The 17,016-nt window shown below is 43.2% G+C and overlaps 1 protein-coding gene across 21 annotated transcripts in view; it reads left to right on the top strand.

Moving 5' to 3' along the window:
• The window catches only part of LOC120451087 (dystrophin), a 142,975-nt gene that overhangs the window by 64,893 nt on the left and 61,066 nt on the right, over nucleotides 1-17,016 (top strand). The window contains exon 22 of one of the 21 annotated variants that reach the window (XM_039634472.1): nucleotides 12,723-12,752. The exons of 18 other annotated variants lie outside the window; for them this stretch is intronic. In XM_039634472.1, coding sequence (XP_039490406.1) covers nucleotides 12,723-12,737 — 15 coding nt within the window. In that variant the 3' untranslated portion in view covers nucleotides 12,738-12,752. Of the gene's footprint in view, nucleotides 1-6,038; nucleotides 8,656-12,722; nucleotides 12,753-17,016 lie in introns of those variants that run through there. 2 more of the 21 variants (XM_039634473.2, XM_039634474.2) reach the window with 2 other exon arrangements.

The following is a 17,016-nucleotide window of genomic DNA, read 5'->3' on the forward strand; positions in this document are numbered from 1 at the left end:
TAATATTGGATTAATGCGGGAGTTTTAAAGTACTCAATCCTCTTTGCCATAACTTGTGTCGTTTGGTCGTTTGTGTCGTACATGATAAATTTTATTGCAAGTGCCCTCGAGCACGGACTTTGAATTATCCATTCAAGGTTAGCCAAATAAATTTGCACATAATTGCCTTTGTTGTGCCTCAGTTTTTTTTCTAATGCAGGCTTTAATTTGTTGTTGGAAGTTTGTTCTTGGGCCTGAAGTTTTGCTAACTTGTTCTTCCGTCTTGGCTGCTTTTTTTCTTATTTATAACTTCCGTTAAGAGTTTATTTTATAACCCACACACCTTTTCCATTTTCACACCTTTATCATCATAAAACGCACACGCACACACACAAAGACATGCCACAGTGAGACAACGTATCAATGGCATGCCAACAACACATAATCCGACTTCGGTTGGCTTTTAGCGGATTAAAACTTTTCAGTTGAGTGCCTCGAACGGAACCCAGAGCAAGACTGCTCCGTTACGCCCCTTCTTGGCCTAAGAATCCTGATTGTGTTATTAACTAGCTCAAATGTGTGTTAAGTTCCAGGCGGTGGACAGTGCGTGTCAAACGATTAACGATATAGGTTTAAATTCCAACAAGATCAAAATATGTATCTAGGAAAAGAGCTTTGCAAAGAAATTATTACTATGGATACTATTATGGATGTAGAAATTTAAAAATATTATTTTTTTACTTTTCTTTTTGAATACTTGTGTGAAAACCCAAGCTTAATTACTTTCCTTTGGTTTTATAGTGCTGTTACGCGCTGTACTCTCAACGAATATGGCCTGTGGCAGCTCATTTGTTGCTTGTTTGTCTATTTCAATTAAATGTTAATAAAATTGTCCAACCGAAAGAACTTATTTCGGTGCCAAATGATGGGGGCGGAAAAGAGAGGGAACAACCAGAGAGAAATGGAAAATTAGGGGAAAATGCGGTGACTGCATGGCCTCCAAATTGGCTAACTTAAGTACCGTTTCGTTCTAGTTTGGCATTTCCTTTTTCTTTAGCCGTCTACCAGGGGTTTCCCTTTTCGCAGGGAAAAACTTTATGGAGCGCTTACATTTCCCTAGCCATTAATTCTACCTTGCTTTTCAATTAGTGTTGCCGTTTGCCTTTGGACCGCTTTCCTTGGCCCGTTTTGTCTTTTATCGCTTACAGAGTTCCGAGTCCCGAGCTCCTTGTCCCTCAATCCTCTCCCTTCACTCTCTCTCTTCACGTCTATATATGTATATCCTTATTTATGCCGTCGTCCTGCAGGATTCTCTGTGCACCCCCACATCCGGCGCTGGCCAGATGGCTTGAGGTGACTGCAGCGGGCTTATCTCTCGCCAGCTTCACTCTTCCCCCAATTTTTGCTGCCTCCTCTGGCTCCTTCTTAACTAACTCGTCTTCATTTCTCACTTGGCTGCGTATTTGCTAGGTGTTTGCATGGTTTTATATCTATGGATGTCGGTGCCGTCCATGGGTTTGTTAGTATTAGCCATGTTGGCTATGTCTATTGGCCAGAAGGTGTCGTCCTGATAAATTGCCAAGCAAACAGGGTTGTCAGGTGGTTTGTATCGGTCACAAAAGAATACTTGCTTATACTTTAAGTTTCTTTTTCACAGCGTTATCAATGGTTTCTTCCCGAAACAGATGAATTTCTTTTGATGTACATCCCGACTCTCCGAATAGCACATGACCAAAGTTAGTCGACTCGTGCTTATTATTTGCTATTAATAATAAGTTTTCATGAATGAAAACAGCAAATAGTTACTTAATATTTGCTTTTATTGAACACCCTGACAACCCTGCTAGTCGAGCATATTTCCGACTATGCAAATGGCAAATCGCTGGCATTTCGAACGGGCTAGCACCTGCTGGAAGGCTTAACCAAACAAGCCGGGTGCCCCATCAGGGGCCACGCCCACCGAGGATTAGACTCCAACCCCTTTGCCACGCCCCCGCCTGCACCCGTCCTTCCGTCCGATTTCGCCCATTCGCTAGGACTCGCTTCTGCCTTCTATCAGTGTCGTTTGTTATTTATCCTGCGTGCCTCTTGACGCCTTTGGGGCATGCCACTTAACACACATCGGCCATCGCCGCACCTGCCACGCCCCTTTGCGAGGGGGGGGCGGGTGGATTGACAAGGGGTGGGAGGGTGGTTGGAGTTGCTGTAATCTTTTCTTGAGATTTGCGTGCAATGCGTCGCGTTATTTGCTTTTCATTCCCTTTTTCGCTTGTGCTGCTTTGCCTTCTGCTTTTTTAATTTATCATGTCTATTTGCTTAGTGTTTGAGCCTGGCCCTTGGCGTGTAGTACAAGCACGGAGTCCTTTTTTTTCATTTTTTGCTAGCTGCAAGTCCTTGCTCCTCCTCGTGTTCATTTGTTATCACTGTTTGCCTGTGTGTTGCTCCTGCAGCTTTTCACTTTTGAATGCGTCGGAGGATTCACTTTTAGCCCCTTTGCTTTTTTCTCTGGTTTTCCGCTCAGTCGATTGGTTTTTCTTCTAAATGAAAGTTTTTCCCGGCTTTTCGGATTTGGTTTACATTCCTTTCTTCCCTTTTTGCCCATACCTACACCCCTCAACTTTATTCTTTTTCATCGTGTATCCGCCTTGCGGTCAGATTTTGCTGCTGCAGCTAGTTTGATTAGGTTTCAGCACTAATTGAAAATCATTGAATGAGGTTTTCTCATCAGCATGTGTCTGGGTAATTTGTTTTCTTTTAATTAATTTATGGTGGGTTTTATCAGCGAAAGATGCGGTTACCGCTGGCAAATTGAAAACTCAATTATTCAATTTGCCAAACGCTTAATTCGATTTTAAAATGGTTTTGAAAGCGAATTCATATTTGGAGCTAAAGAACTTGCCGTCCTATTGGTAATGCTTTTGTGTGTGTGGATTAATTAAAGAGTGACATTTTAAGGTCGTGTTGTAACTCGAGGAATATTTCTTTACAAGGCGTCCTTTGGGCTATTTATCTTTGCCAACTGAAAACTCGCTTTCTAAACAGACCACGAACAACAATGCAAACAAATGATGGCAAAAACCAGATAGAGATACAGCTCAAGACACTGCTTGCCACAAATTAAATCAAATTCCTCGTAAGACAGTAGGACAGATAAAGACCGAGGAAACCGAGGGAGATTCATCAGCCACACACTCAAAGCCACAGTTGGCAAAGAACAAACACTGGGCTCGTGACAGTGACAGGACATCTTATTTAATTTCCAGGGCCCAGGACCTGATTCCGCATCAGAGAACTGGAAACCGAGCATAACATTAATTTTTGTTAATCTATTTTCAAGTTGCTCTGGTCAGCAGCAGCAGCTGTGTTCCCCTTTTCTTCTGCTTGGGCCGCAAGTAAATATGCTGTCATTAATTTAAAACTTACACAAACAACCCGAAAACTTCTCTGCTGTCTGCCGGCCTTCTGTTGGCAAGGAATCCTCCTAGAGTTATGTTCATTAGCAGGCAAATGCAGGAATGTGCAGGGGCAGGCGACCAGAATTTAGTCGGAATTCCTAATGAGCAAGAGCAGCAAATCTAACCCAAATATGTCAAGACGATGGCTGGCATTTTGTGTGCCCTGCGCTGCTGCAGGGTGCAATGCTCCAAGAGGGTCATCAGGTGGGTCTGCACAGGGCGAAAAGACTTGTTAGTATATTTTAGTTCCTGAAAATGAATAAATATGAAGTAAGCATATTTAACGTAGACAGTATATGTCAGATCTCTAAAAGAATCAGCTTTACTATTTCATTAAACTTTCCTTTATTATTTTTTGAACATTTGCTGTCAAATGCGATTCAAAAATATCGCTTATAATGGATCTTACTTTTGTCTATCTACAACATACATTTCTACTGTAAAGGCAGTGAGGTTTATGGATAATCTGATATGCTCCAAACTGGCGCCAGTTTTCTCTCGGTGTCCACGTGTGTGCGCAAAGTGGGTCTCTTCAGTTTGCTATGCATGTGCTAAAGTGTTGATACAAGTTACTTTTGCCATCCGCACCTCATTCCCGTCAACCCTTCGCTGTCCTAGCACACTGACACACTATCCATGTGAAGAAGTCCTGGCTTTCTCCGCTCTGTCTCTGCCGCCATACCTTTGGCTCCACAGCTAGTCGTAAACCACAAAGCCGGAGGGACGGGGAATCCCAGGACCCAGAGTTCAGACAGCTGAGCACGTAGCATGACGAGTTGACAAAGTGCATCACGGTGCAGCAGCTCCTCACTTCTCGTCTCTTCTCTTCTTCTCCGTGTTTACACAGCTCGAAAAATGCCTCGCCTTGTTTGCTCTCATTTTGGAATTATTTCGCACATTAGCAAATTAATGTACACTAGATTAGCAAATTCCGGCCTCTTGGTGTTTTTGATAGTGGCATCCATGACAGGCTGTTTGTTGGAGGAATAATATTTGTTAAATTGCCGTTTGATTTTCATAGATTGCACTTTGTAGAGGTGACATGAGTGTTTGCTTTTCGGTCAGCCAATGTATACTGAGCTACACTAATTTGTGATAGGTAAACCAAAACTGATTAATTTAATGCCAGCCTGATATGAAGTGCCACTTACTATTTACTTTTCATTTGGAAATAGACGAAGCGTAATTGGATTAAACATATTCGATAAACATAACAAAATGCAACACTTTTTAATTTTGTACGTTTATTTCATTTAAATTTATTATAATATATCACTTTTTTAAGTTGGGTAGCATTTTTTGTTCGTACTTATTTACTTTTAATTGCTTTTGGAATTACAAAAAATATTAGTTTTTGGTTACAATTTGAATTCTAGAAATGGTCAAAACATCGGAAATTTCGACCAGTGCAAATACATCCACCACGAAAATTAATCTTCCCACTCGGCACATGTAACTCCCTGTACCCGTCTCACTCCCTCATCCAGCCGTCTCGCTTTATCTCCATATTCATATGTGCATTTTGTTACATGTTCGCGCGTATTTCCCTTATGGCTTGTTTTGCCCGTCCTTTCCGCTTTCCCGGCCATTTTCCCTTCGGCCGCATTCATTTGCTGGTTTTTCTTGTTTCAGCTCGAATTTGTGTGTTATAATTTATGCGCATTTTTTATTAAATATTTATGTTTGTGCAGAGTTCTAAGCCACACAACCGCACTTCCCCGTCCCGGGTATCATTTCCCTTAATGGTGTATTTACGCTCTAAAGCGTGTAAATGCTTTCCATTCCATTGTTTTTCCTGCTGTTGACACTTCGAAGGAGAAAGGCTTGGGGTTGGAAAAGGGTCAGGAGTCACTTCCCTTCACGCACACATTGTCATAAATAGTTTTGTTCAAAGAGACCGCAGCAACTAACATTTAAGTTTTCAAACATTTCAGTCTGCAAATTCTTGGTCAACTTGAGGAAAATTCACTTGGAAATTCGCTTTCCCTTTAGTGCCTCTGCCTCTAGTTGGTCTGGTTGATATTTGACTTGGCTAATGCGAATGCGAATGCGAAATGAAAATTTGCATTTGTACAATGCAAATCCTCTGGCATTGGTATTGAACAAATTGCTAGGTTATTATTTCCATGTAAAATGTATTACCGGCTCGAGTTCTTGTCGATGCAATTTGCATAATATATTCCCCATTTATTCAATGATATTATTTGTGAGGTAACATGTTGAAATGCGAGAATGTTAATGTTTTCCATGGGAATGAAAAGGTATCGGTGCAAGGGTAACTGAAATGAAAAATTGCTTACACTTTCCACAACAGCTATTACAAATAACGGGTGTTATATAATAATTTAATCAAAGAAGTGTTAAAAAATTATAACTATAAAACAATACAAATTGCCACAAACAAATAATTCACATTCATTCATAAGAGTACGAAAATTAACCATGCTCTTTTGAGTGCAATGTGTTAATAATAAATTTTCTGTCCGTGTCCAGTCTATATTTAAAGTGAATCTTCACTAATTGTACCTTGTAGTGCATTTAAATTGAATGTCAAAAAAGCGAGTACAAACACAACCTTTTGAGTGATTGATTGATTGATGGTTTGATTGGCTAACGAACAGTTCATGGGCGGGCCAAAAGGAACGAATGCGCCATGACCACGACAATTACGGCCAAGACTGCGCAACGGCAACAGCAACATCAGCATCAGCAGCAGCAACTGCAGCATCAGCAGCATCAGCATCAGCCAACGAGCAATATGAATGGTTTTCGCATTACCGGCTATCCCGCAGCTGCCACGCCCCCCGCCCGAACCAACCCCATCTACGCGAAGCCCAACGCCCACGAACTGGACCTGCACATCAGTGAATCGCTATTGTATCCAGGTAGCACCACCCAGCAGCAGCAGGCCCTGCAAAGCTCGCCAGGTCCGCCGCCCCAATTGACCAGCATGCTGCCCAGTTCCGGGTTGCCAGGAGCTGCCCAGCCGATCGCACTAAAGGGCAATAATCCCTTCCTCAACAGTCCGTCGCCCACAGAAGCTGCGCCCAGTGTGCCAACAGGCATAGCCAGTGCACCGCCAGCCACATCTGCAAGTTCTGGCAACTATGAAATGCCCGAGTATGCGGAGCCCTCGCGACTGCGCGGATTGAAGCAGCGTCCTCACAGCATCGCAGTGGGCGGGGCGCCAGCCTCCAGTTTCGTGGACTACAATGCCCAGCAGCAGCAGCGGCTATTGCAGCTGTCCCGCCAGCAGCAACAGTTGCGTAATGCCGTTACAGCGGCAGCAGCGACAGCCAATGGCGGCGATAAGGAGACCCTGTATGCGGCACTGTTCCAGCAGTATAGACAAAGTCCCACAAACGGACAGCCTGCTCCACCGGTACCACTGCACCGGAAACCCGCTGCAGCTCCGGTGGTGCCGCGGAGATCGCAGAGCACGCCGCGGCCGCCACTGCAGCAGCAGCCGCAGCAGCAACAGGCTGGCATGAATGGCCACATTAATGGGAATGGCACACAGCGACCCAGAAGCTTGGATCGCTTCAATGGGGGTGGGGGTCTGCAAACCGAAGCGCCACCCATTCCGCTAAGGCGTTTCCCCAATGGAAACGGTAATAACAACGGAACGCTAAGTCGCCAAAAGAGTCCCAAGAAAAGCAGCAGTGCGGACAATATGCTAATGAGTCCGGCCGGAAGCCAGGTGAACACCATGCGACATTCCATCAGCTTTCATGGCAGCCAGGAGGCGGAGAATGGTAGCAAAGCGGAGCAAACCAGGCCCATGAGCTATGCTGCACCTGCTCCGGACCAGGCGTACCTGGAACACCAGTTGCGGGCCTATTCCGAGCAACTAAGAACCATAACAGAAAGTGTGCGCAAGTACTCGGAACAGGCCAAGTTACTTTCCGAGCTCAAAAGACAACAGCAACTGGCCAAGCAAAGTCAGACGAATCTCAACCTGCTCACGCCGACAACCTGCAATAATAGCACAGGCAGCAACGGCAATAACAACTTTCAGCCAAATATGATTTCCCCGGAGATTGTTAGCAAATCACTGGCCTCGCTCTCCACCAGCCAGGCCAATGAGGCCCAAACGCCCTCCAATCAATTGCGACTTTTTCTGGACAACATCAGAAGCAGTATGCGGCAGGAGTACCAGCAACATATGCCCGAGGATGTCCTGAAACCCACGTCAACCCTCAAAAGAAATGGCACTGATTCGTTGACGACCTCCAATACAACTGCCAAACCAGAACCAGAGGCGACGCCCACGCCCTCGGATCAACTGAGACAATTCCTCGATGCAATACGCGCCAATAAAATACCTGAGAGTGTGGACAAGCCCAAGATGACAAGCTCACAGACGCTGGACTCGTTCATCTCGAAACCCCTCCAGATGCCAGATGTGACGTCAGGAACGCCGGGTGGCGGAGTCGTGGGTGGGCAGACGTCGGCGGGAGGAGTAGCCAATGGCCAAGCTAATGGCATACCCACACGTCGGAGACCCAAGAGCAGCGTAATACCTTGCAGCAGCAATGGCAAGCTGGAGCAGAGGGAGCACTCTCTGGTGACCTCCGAAAGTTTCCACCAGATCTCCGACAACCTGAGACTCATGAGCGAGGACTTGCAGGCCCTGAGTCCTAGCAAGGCGATTCCCAGCTCCGCCAGCAGCAATAGCCTCAAGAGTCTAGCCGCCAACGGCAGTAGTTCGCTGACCACGGAACTCCGGGTCATAACCAGCTCACCCTACAGCACCTCCCCGAAGCTGCAGCAGATGGTGATGAGCAAGTCGAACAGTTCGCTGGGATCCGTGACCACGCCCTCGAGTGCCACCACCACGCCCTCCACTGCGCCCATGATCACCGATTTCAATGAGATATTGGATAGTTTTCAGGCCATGGCCGACAAGTACAAATCGAAAGGTTCCTACGACTATCTGCGCAAGTGCTCGGAGGCCCTGCGACAGCACTCGCTGCAACTGAAGTTGCAGCAGCAACACCAGTCGCACCAGCAGCAGCAACTGCCTGCCCACCAGCAGCAGCAACAGATCCAAAATGGGTTCGCCAGCGACGACAACAGCAGTTCTTGCAGCACAACTCCCGGAAGCATCCGGGAGGCGGTGCAGAACCTGCTCCTGCAGCCGAGGAACGGGTTCCAGATCCTCGACGATCGCATGCGGCTGTTCATCGATATAATCGACAGCCAGGATCGATTGAGTCAGGTGGGTTAATGGTACTTGTAAATAACATAAATGTTTCAGTTAAATGAATGTAGATTTAGTTAACGAAACCCGTTCAGAAGCCTATGTCAGCAGCAGTCGTAATTAGTTTTCCCAACTCCCATGTGCCTTTATATGTATTATGCGTATTGCTAATTTAAAATCCTTATTTCTCTTGCAGGTATGTACACCATCTTCCGCAAATTTGCAATTTAATGAGTAAGTCAAGCATGTTGGCGAATAAATTTAAGAAAAGCCCCCACCCCCAACCAAGCCATAAAAGCACATGTACATCAGATACGGTTTTATTGCCATACATAATTTATCATCATCGAAGTGACCAGGCTCGGGTCACTGCGCTTATCTCCGCCTCGCCAAAAGTCTTTCGTGCACTCACTCTGTGTGGCTAAAAGCCATCAAATCAGTTAATGACCCAGAAAGTTAAACTTACAAGAGCGGGGCGTGGATCAATTTCCATCAATTTTCACCAAATTTGCTCAGAGCCAATTAATTTTAATAAACTACAAAGTCATTTCGCTCAGCAAGTAAACTAATCTCGGCCAGGCCAAAATTGAAATTTTAATCGAGAATTTCTTGGTGGCACATAGAGGCCATAAAGCTCGACACACGCACACCAGAGCTGCGATGGTGATGCCAAAGTAATCAAGTGAGACGGGCCGGGAAAACTGCCAAATGTAGATAATCAGAGGGGGCATATCATCCTGCCGGTTGATATGCTAAATAAATCAAATCCCAAGCGAGGCTGAGGCGGAAATGTCTGTCGTCGTCTTAATAACACCTTTTCGGTAACCCTTTCAGGTCCTGGATTTAGTGTCCTGTCCCCCCACTCGCATAAACAATATTGCCAATGACAAATGGAAACTAGTTCTAATTGTGGGCTTTGTCGGGGCACGAAGATCTCGTCCCGGTCTTATCGCTCATTGCCTTTTCTGGGGTCTGGGCCTGATTTAACTGTATGCGGTCTGGCAAGTGGTGAATGTAAGGGTTCATGTGTAAACGTGTTGGAGTCCTTTGACTCCTTGGGGACGCATGAACGGGCATATTCGAGTTTATATCTCTGTCCTGATTAGTTTGCCGACCAAAGCTGGAATTGTGCCAAGCACACTGCGCTTCCGGTCTGTGACTTGCGTCTGAAAACAATAATACCTTATAATTTAACTAATATGCGTTTTTGCCTTTTTCTAAACTGCAATGTATCCGAAATCCATTCTTTCGAACACACTGATGTTCCGATTTTTATTGCACACTGTTAGACATACATATGTACAAGTGGTTACTTGGTAAATATCCAGTTTGTTAAAAGTTAATATTCATTAAACCTGTATTTCGGTATTTTCTACAGCTCTAAACATCACTCGTTTACTCCATTTTTGCCAATTTGCGAAAGATATTCCTGCAGCATAACTGAAACATGAAGTGGCCAATTAAAAATGAATGCAAATGTTGTGTTTTCTGCAAAATTCCAGAAGAGAATAGATTGCCATTTATTTGAGACAATTTCTGGGGCAAACAGTTATACAGCCTGTGGCTGGTCAGTTTATTTCATTTAGGCGATTGCGTTCGTATTTGTATTTTTCAAACAAAACAACACACAACGCAAACAATAAATGTTTAATGCTATCCATGAAACATACACACACAGTGCTGCCGAAAAGTATGCTACTCATAATGCAATTGCAAACAATTAAGCTGGGCTGAAGTAATTGCATTTCCACTGCACAGCAATTCACAATTTACAATTTACAATTTGCATTACAAAGTAATTATTTCTGCAACAGTGCGCCCACATTTTTCCGCTCTTTCCCCAAACACTTGCGAATTTTCCACCATGTTGTTTAGCAAATGAAGTGCAAAATCAACGCGACGTCCGCAGGACCCACAAGCATTTCGGTTATGCGACTATTGACAGCATGGCCAAATGACATTTATTTTAATTAGCTCCGCAAACAACAAAAGCGGACCGGCCGGCGCTACGGGTATTATAAACCAAAAGGACTGCCGCGCCAGGACCCGGAATTCACTTTTCGCCTCCGAGCAATTAACAAATGCAATTTTGCGGCCTTCAATGTTTATTGTGCGCGTGTGTTTGTGTTTGTGTCTGCGCCTGGGTGTGAGTGTGTGCGCTGTTTGCGGAGGCGTGAAAACCCAAAAAATAACTTTTTAATTACTATAGCGGACATTGCGGTTAATTACACTGGGCAACATAAGCCAATTTGAGTGGATTCAACATGGAATAGCGTCAATTTAATAAAACAACGCACACGGGTAGCAAAAGGTGTTGCTATCAGTTTTAATAATTATCAGTTACAGTTGGTTAAGTGCTTTAAAACCATTCTGTATTGTTTGGATTTTTACACACACTCTGCTGCTATTCAGCAAATGGAATCGTAGACATTGCACAGATATCTATATTTTTAATAATTATATATATTGATCGCCGTTGATTTTTCGCTTCTTGATGAAAACCGCAAACGAACCAACAAAGTCCGTGCTTAAAATAATTGCAGTGGTGCAGCGCTAAAAGCCTTGGACTCAGGTGACAAATTGGGGTGGTGGAGCAATGGTGGGATTCCACATTGTCAACAGCTTTCAATTGGAGGCTCAACGCCGAGTTTGCCGTGGTGCCACGCCCACTGTTTGCCGCTCCGCCTCCTTGACCATGTCGCTTATTAATTGCGTGTCATAAATCATGATTATGCCACTTGCTGACCAACCGCTGGGCTAGTCGCAGTTATTATTATTAATCTTTGTCACCCACACAAACACGCACTTATACACACACCTACAGCATTCCCTGGGGAGGGGCGTGGCAGTTCAGGGGAAGAGAGAAGGAAATAGACCCGTGTGAGGGAGGAAGGGAGCTCGAGTATAGCAAGCCATATGTTGGATCCATGTAAATGGCGATGTTCATTCCGCCGACCGGCCTATCTTGATTAATTGCAAAAGTTTACCAGGACACAGGTCCTGGACAGGGACAGGGACGGGGACACCGACCCATGGGTCCATGGAAATATGTCAGCTGCTTCCCCCTTCGGTGGCCAACAACAAGAAAACAGTGGCCAACAAAAGTCCGGTAACAAGCGTCATAACACGCGTATGTTGTCGCGTAAATTGGTTTTAATATTTAAAGCACTTCATTACATTCGGGCAGAAAGGGACGGCAAATTGAAGGGAGACAGCAACAACGTAGAGATGCCGAAAAGCGGGCGGCTTAATCAAGTGAAATTGAATCAACTTTTTCAGTCTCCGGAGACAACTGCAAATTAAATTTTAAAAATTTTGCCAATTTCATCTTAATTGTTTTCGAGCAAGGTGACGAAAGTTGTAAAATACTGTGAACGATAAAAACTTAAGTTAAACCAAAATAAGAACGTTTGTTAAATATAAGAAAACAGGAAAGCTTTTAAAAATTAATTCAATGCAACTAAAACCAAATTGAAATAATTTCAAATTTCGTTTTCATTGTTATTTTGTCATTAGTAAAGATTTACTTTTTTTTAGGAACCTTAAAGCTTTAATTATTAATTACAATGTACATAAGTGGAAAATGCGTATTGCTGTCATATTTGCTTCTTTAAAATGGTTTTCAAAACAGTTCAGTGGCTTTACAAAGACTAACTTCATCCTCGATTGGTGGAGAAGTAACGATCAGAAAAGCTGGGCGAAGTTTGCCTTAGAGTAAACAATTTTATTTTTGTCTACCCCTTTTTAGTACTTTGTTTTTCAAAGCGGAGATATATAAGCCGACAGGAGACGAAACGAGACTGTTTGCATACTTTCAGGCGCCTCTGACGGGGCGTCATATGCAATACACAACAAAGTGCATACGCGTAGCTAGTAGCTCCCTTTCTCTCTCCCACTTCGTCCTCTATCTCTATCTCTATCTGCATCTGCATCTCCATCTCTTTTCTTGTTATGAGAGCTGCAGGCAATCGAAGGCAGGTCCTTGTCTTTTCCATTTTTTCCCTGCTGATTTTTGACATATTTTCTCTGGCAGCAGCAGCATCGCCGCCGGCAAACAAACTAACAAACTTCGGGGCGTTTTTCAGGTGCAACTGGGTTAACATGGCTGCGATGGAAATTGCTGCAAGGAGATCGGAGAGATGACGGCGAGAGGGGCGTGTGCTATGCAAATGGCGTCTGAAAATTGATACAACAAAGGGAAGAAGGGCGGCGAAAAAATCTGAAAAATTGCTCGCAGTAAACGAAATGCATTCGCCGTTTTTGCAATTTGTTCAGACGCCCCCAACTCCATTTTTGAGCATATGCAACAGCTCAATTTTGTATAGAATGGCCCTGCACTTGCTTCAAATTCAGCACATTTTCCCACTTTTTTGGCCTTCCATATTGTTTGTTTGAATGGCAGCTTCATTAATGCGAATATTCAGCCGACTGACAATGGGATTCGAGATCAAAATGTTCCCTTTTAATACTACTGGAACTTCGTTGGCATTTCTGTGTGGTTGATGAAATCAAATTGCAAGCAATTACTTTAATGTTACCGCTACCACACCCCTCGCCAGTGTTCCGCCCACAATGTTAAAAGTGCAAAAGACCGCAACTCGTTTGCGGTTCTCGCATTTGAATGGAGCCGCCATTAACTGCGGTAAAAGGTGAAAGGTGCTCAAATATCTTTATACAAAAAATATATGTCCATGTGTGCGGCTGGGGAACATTGAACTCATCGGGTTTGATTGATTGCAATTGAATTCGAGGAGGGAAAAAACAAGATTCCGTTGGCCCTCCTTTTGGGCACTCGGTCTCTCCTGGATGCCAGAATGCCAGGATGTTAATGATGTGTGCACGTGTGTCTGGCTCATAATTAAGAGAAATGTTCCCGGGAAATTAATGAAGTCAGAAATGGAAAACTGGACCAGAGAGCGAAATATCCGTGGAAAAATGCCTTTTATAATATATTTCATTATATGATGTAAAGACGCGTATTAAAAGGGAAGCCAAAAACAAAAAACAATAAACATATAATATATTTTATAACAAAGTTCTGTTTATGATTCAACTTTATACTGGTTTACGCCACAGTTTCCCACTTCTCATTTTTCCTGAAAAACTTTTAATTTGAATTTTAAAATACGTACGCATTAAATCCATCAGCCTTGGGAAGAAGACATAAGTGACACATAATTCTGTTACCGCCGTTCGTTTATCGTCTCAGAAAAACAACGAACTTCTATTTTGCATGCAAATACACACACACTGCCTCTCACATGAGCGAAGTGAAACCCTATATTTCCCAAGACTTGTTTTCGTTGCACAACTTAGCATCGATTACATTTTTGCCAAATTGAATTGTGCATGGCAGTGCTGAGCAATAGGAAAATAACGAAAAGAAAATGGGAAAAGGGAGAAAAAAGAAATTGCTTCCTTGCATGTTTTCCATCCAGTCACATGTGAACAGACAGAGGAGAAGGCGATGCGATGTCCTGAAAATTGGGTTGCCTGATGACAAGAGCTGAATTCAATTGAACGAAAAACTTGCAAAAAGAGGAAGCACCATTTGCATCGATGTGCAATTTACGGCCTAAATGTCAATTTCACTTAAGGCCAACTTTCACTTGGGCGATGACAGGGATTCTATCTTTATCCTATTTTCGATCTGAGGCTTAGGACGCTTTAAGTCGGTGCCATGTTGACACTTTAAGTATTATTAGTAGACAATGGAAGCAAAGAAAGGGGAGAGAGCAAGGCAAACAGAAGGAGAGGGAGAAAGAAAAACTTGACTTTTCCGAGTGGACTGCATCAAAGTCAAAATGGCGGTCGAGTGTGTTTATAGAGGAAGTGAGACAAATACCGCCATAATTCCTGCCCAAAGTGGCATCCCACAGTAGAATTTACTATTTTGATATCCTTCTAAGATACTGTCTTAGATTAATGTAGATTAATGTGTACTGAAGATAAATCTAATTCATGTCTTGATGTCCAAAGATCATTAAGCTAAAATTTCTTTACAAGAATTTTATATATAGTACCTCTATAAGTATAAACAGCATTTTTGATCAACGGAAGAGATTAAAAGCATGCAAAGCAAAATGTGTTTGATAAATCTTACCATTTATCAATTTAAGTTCAGAGAGTGTACAGTACAACCCGACGTGCATGTGTTCGTTTTATGGAAGCCTGACTGTTAATCATTTTCCGTGCCTACTTTTAGGCTTTTGCCAGAGAGTTGAAAGTGCAGGCATAGAAGGCACAACGATAATTGCAATCCCGCTAATGCTGGCGAATGTGCTGTGGCTTTGTTTCGACAGCAACAACAATCGTCACTCAATTACTCTCGGAGCTTTGATGCATTTTCCTGGAGGCACAGCGCTGCACCCCACCCATTGCCGCCCACTGCCCATTTTCCTTTGTCAATCTGTGTTGACATTTGTCAACGAACTGTTTTCAGCAGACGCGCTTTCGCTGGTGTTTATTTTTTGTTTGGGATTTATTGTGTTTAATGTGTTGAAAAGTCTCCTTATTTATGGCAACTGGATTAGGGGCTTGCCGCTCCCAGTTTTCCTCGTTTCAGGGGTGACAGCTGCGGAATAGTTGTCACATAGTTTCCATGTGTTGTCATTGTCTTTGTGTCGTGCTCGATTGTGTGGAAAATTGAAAAAGAAACAAACAAAACAGAGCTGAACTGAACTGAGGCAAACGGAGAAGGAAAGCTTGGCAAGACTTTGGTATTGTCTATACTCAGTTGTTGTTATGGGGAAAAAAGGGGAATTCGATTTGCCAAACGGATATTAAAGGTAAACATCGACTTGATAGGAAAAAGGCATGGTTTGATTAAATGAAATCTCAGTGAGTTGCCATACAAAGTATGAGATTCCGGGATTCCGAGTGTGCTGAAAAAATAGTTATAAAAGGTTTCATACACACATGAATCAAATTATTTTCTGCACCTAATGTTTTGCATTTTTCTGTCAAGTAATATCATTCATTTTTCCGTCACCACATATCTGCATTAAAATCGGTGCTCTTGGTGATTCTATTTTAGCATTTGATATATAGTTTTCTGATGGAATTCAGCCAACTCGGGTAAATTTTATGGCGTTTTTTTATTATTTGGTTGGCTCTTTGGTTGCCAACAAAATAAAGTTTTATGACACGAAAAATGTTGCAACTAATATTTTAGACGTTGTATTGCTTTCAAGTTTTCTCTTTTATGTTTTGTGTATGGCTGCTGCTTTCCGACAGAAAGCTAATAGTGTTTGGCCATTTTTCATACTGCTCCTGAGGATGGAGGATAACGGCCAGCACACACACATCACGGCTCAGTGGAATGGTGCTGTCGTTAACTCAAAGTTTGTTAAAAATTTTTATCAGCATGCCGAGGCAATGACATGGCCACATCACACGGACGCGTATGAGGGAGCGGGTTTTTCGGATGGGAGTGTGGAGGATGTGGACACGGACACAAACACGGACACAGACACGGAGAGCGGCTGCCAGGATGCAGGATGCAGGAGAATGAGGATGTGGAGCAGCAGGAGGTGAAACCGCTAGCCACAACATGACGACGTCACTGACATGTGACCATACATACTAATAAAGCTTTAGTTGCTTGCTCAGAGCTGTTGAAATTTTTTCAGCATTCTCTATCCTACTGATGAGTTTGGTGTGGAATTTCAGTTAAGAAATAGTTTAGTGATTGATGGCTTAGAAGTTTTGAAAGTCTTCAGAGCAATTTAAAGTTTGACTGTATGTTAATAATGACAGCTTGGATTTTTTTTAACTTTTTCAGGTGCTATCTCATGACATCTAAATTTTTTGGCTCTTTCAATCCAACATGTTTTTAATAAATGCATTTAAAAAAAGGAAAAAATTGATTCCAATCCCTTGTTAAGAACATTATTCGCTTCTATCTTATGCATAAGTCGAAATTCGTTTTCATTTAATTTATTCCGTTCCCCTATTACGCTTTCCTTATAAATTCCTAGCGTATCGTGACTTCGTTTATCTTGATCTGCGTAGCTTCAATTTCCCCAGTTTCTTTTTGGACATTTTTTCGTGGCAGTTTTTCTTTTTCATCGCCCGAACAGGAGATGACAAAGTCCGTGCAGGCGAAGATTAGTATTCCAGCTAGCCTGGCTTCTTTTCCATACATTTTTTTGGTCAGCTTGGCTGAGGGATGCCTTCTGGTAGATCCCTGTTCATGTTTCTGCTTTGCCAGCCATTTCCTTGGCTATTTCTGCAGCATTAAAGTTGTTGTTGTATGTTGCATTTACGCTTCCGCTCCGCTTGACAGAGAAAGGGACAGCAGCAGCGCCACGAAGAGAGAGAGGGAGAACGCAGACTTTTAGTGGCACCATTATGAGATGAAGGACCCTTTCAGCTTTC

This window comes from Drosophila santomea, chromosome 3R (assembly GCF_016746245.2).
Source record: "Drosophila santomea strain STO CAGO 1482 chromosome 3R, Prin_Dsan_1.1, whole genome shotgun sequence".
NCBI lineage: Eukaryota > Metazoa > Arthropoda > Insecta > Diptera > Drosophilidae > Drosophila > Drosophila santomea.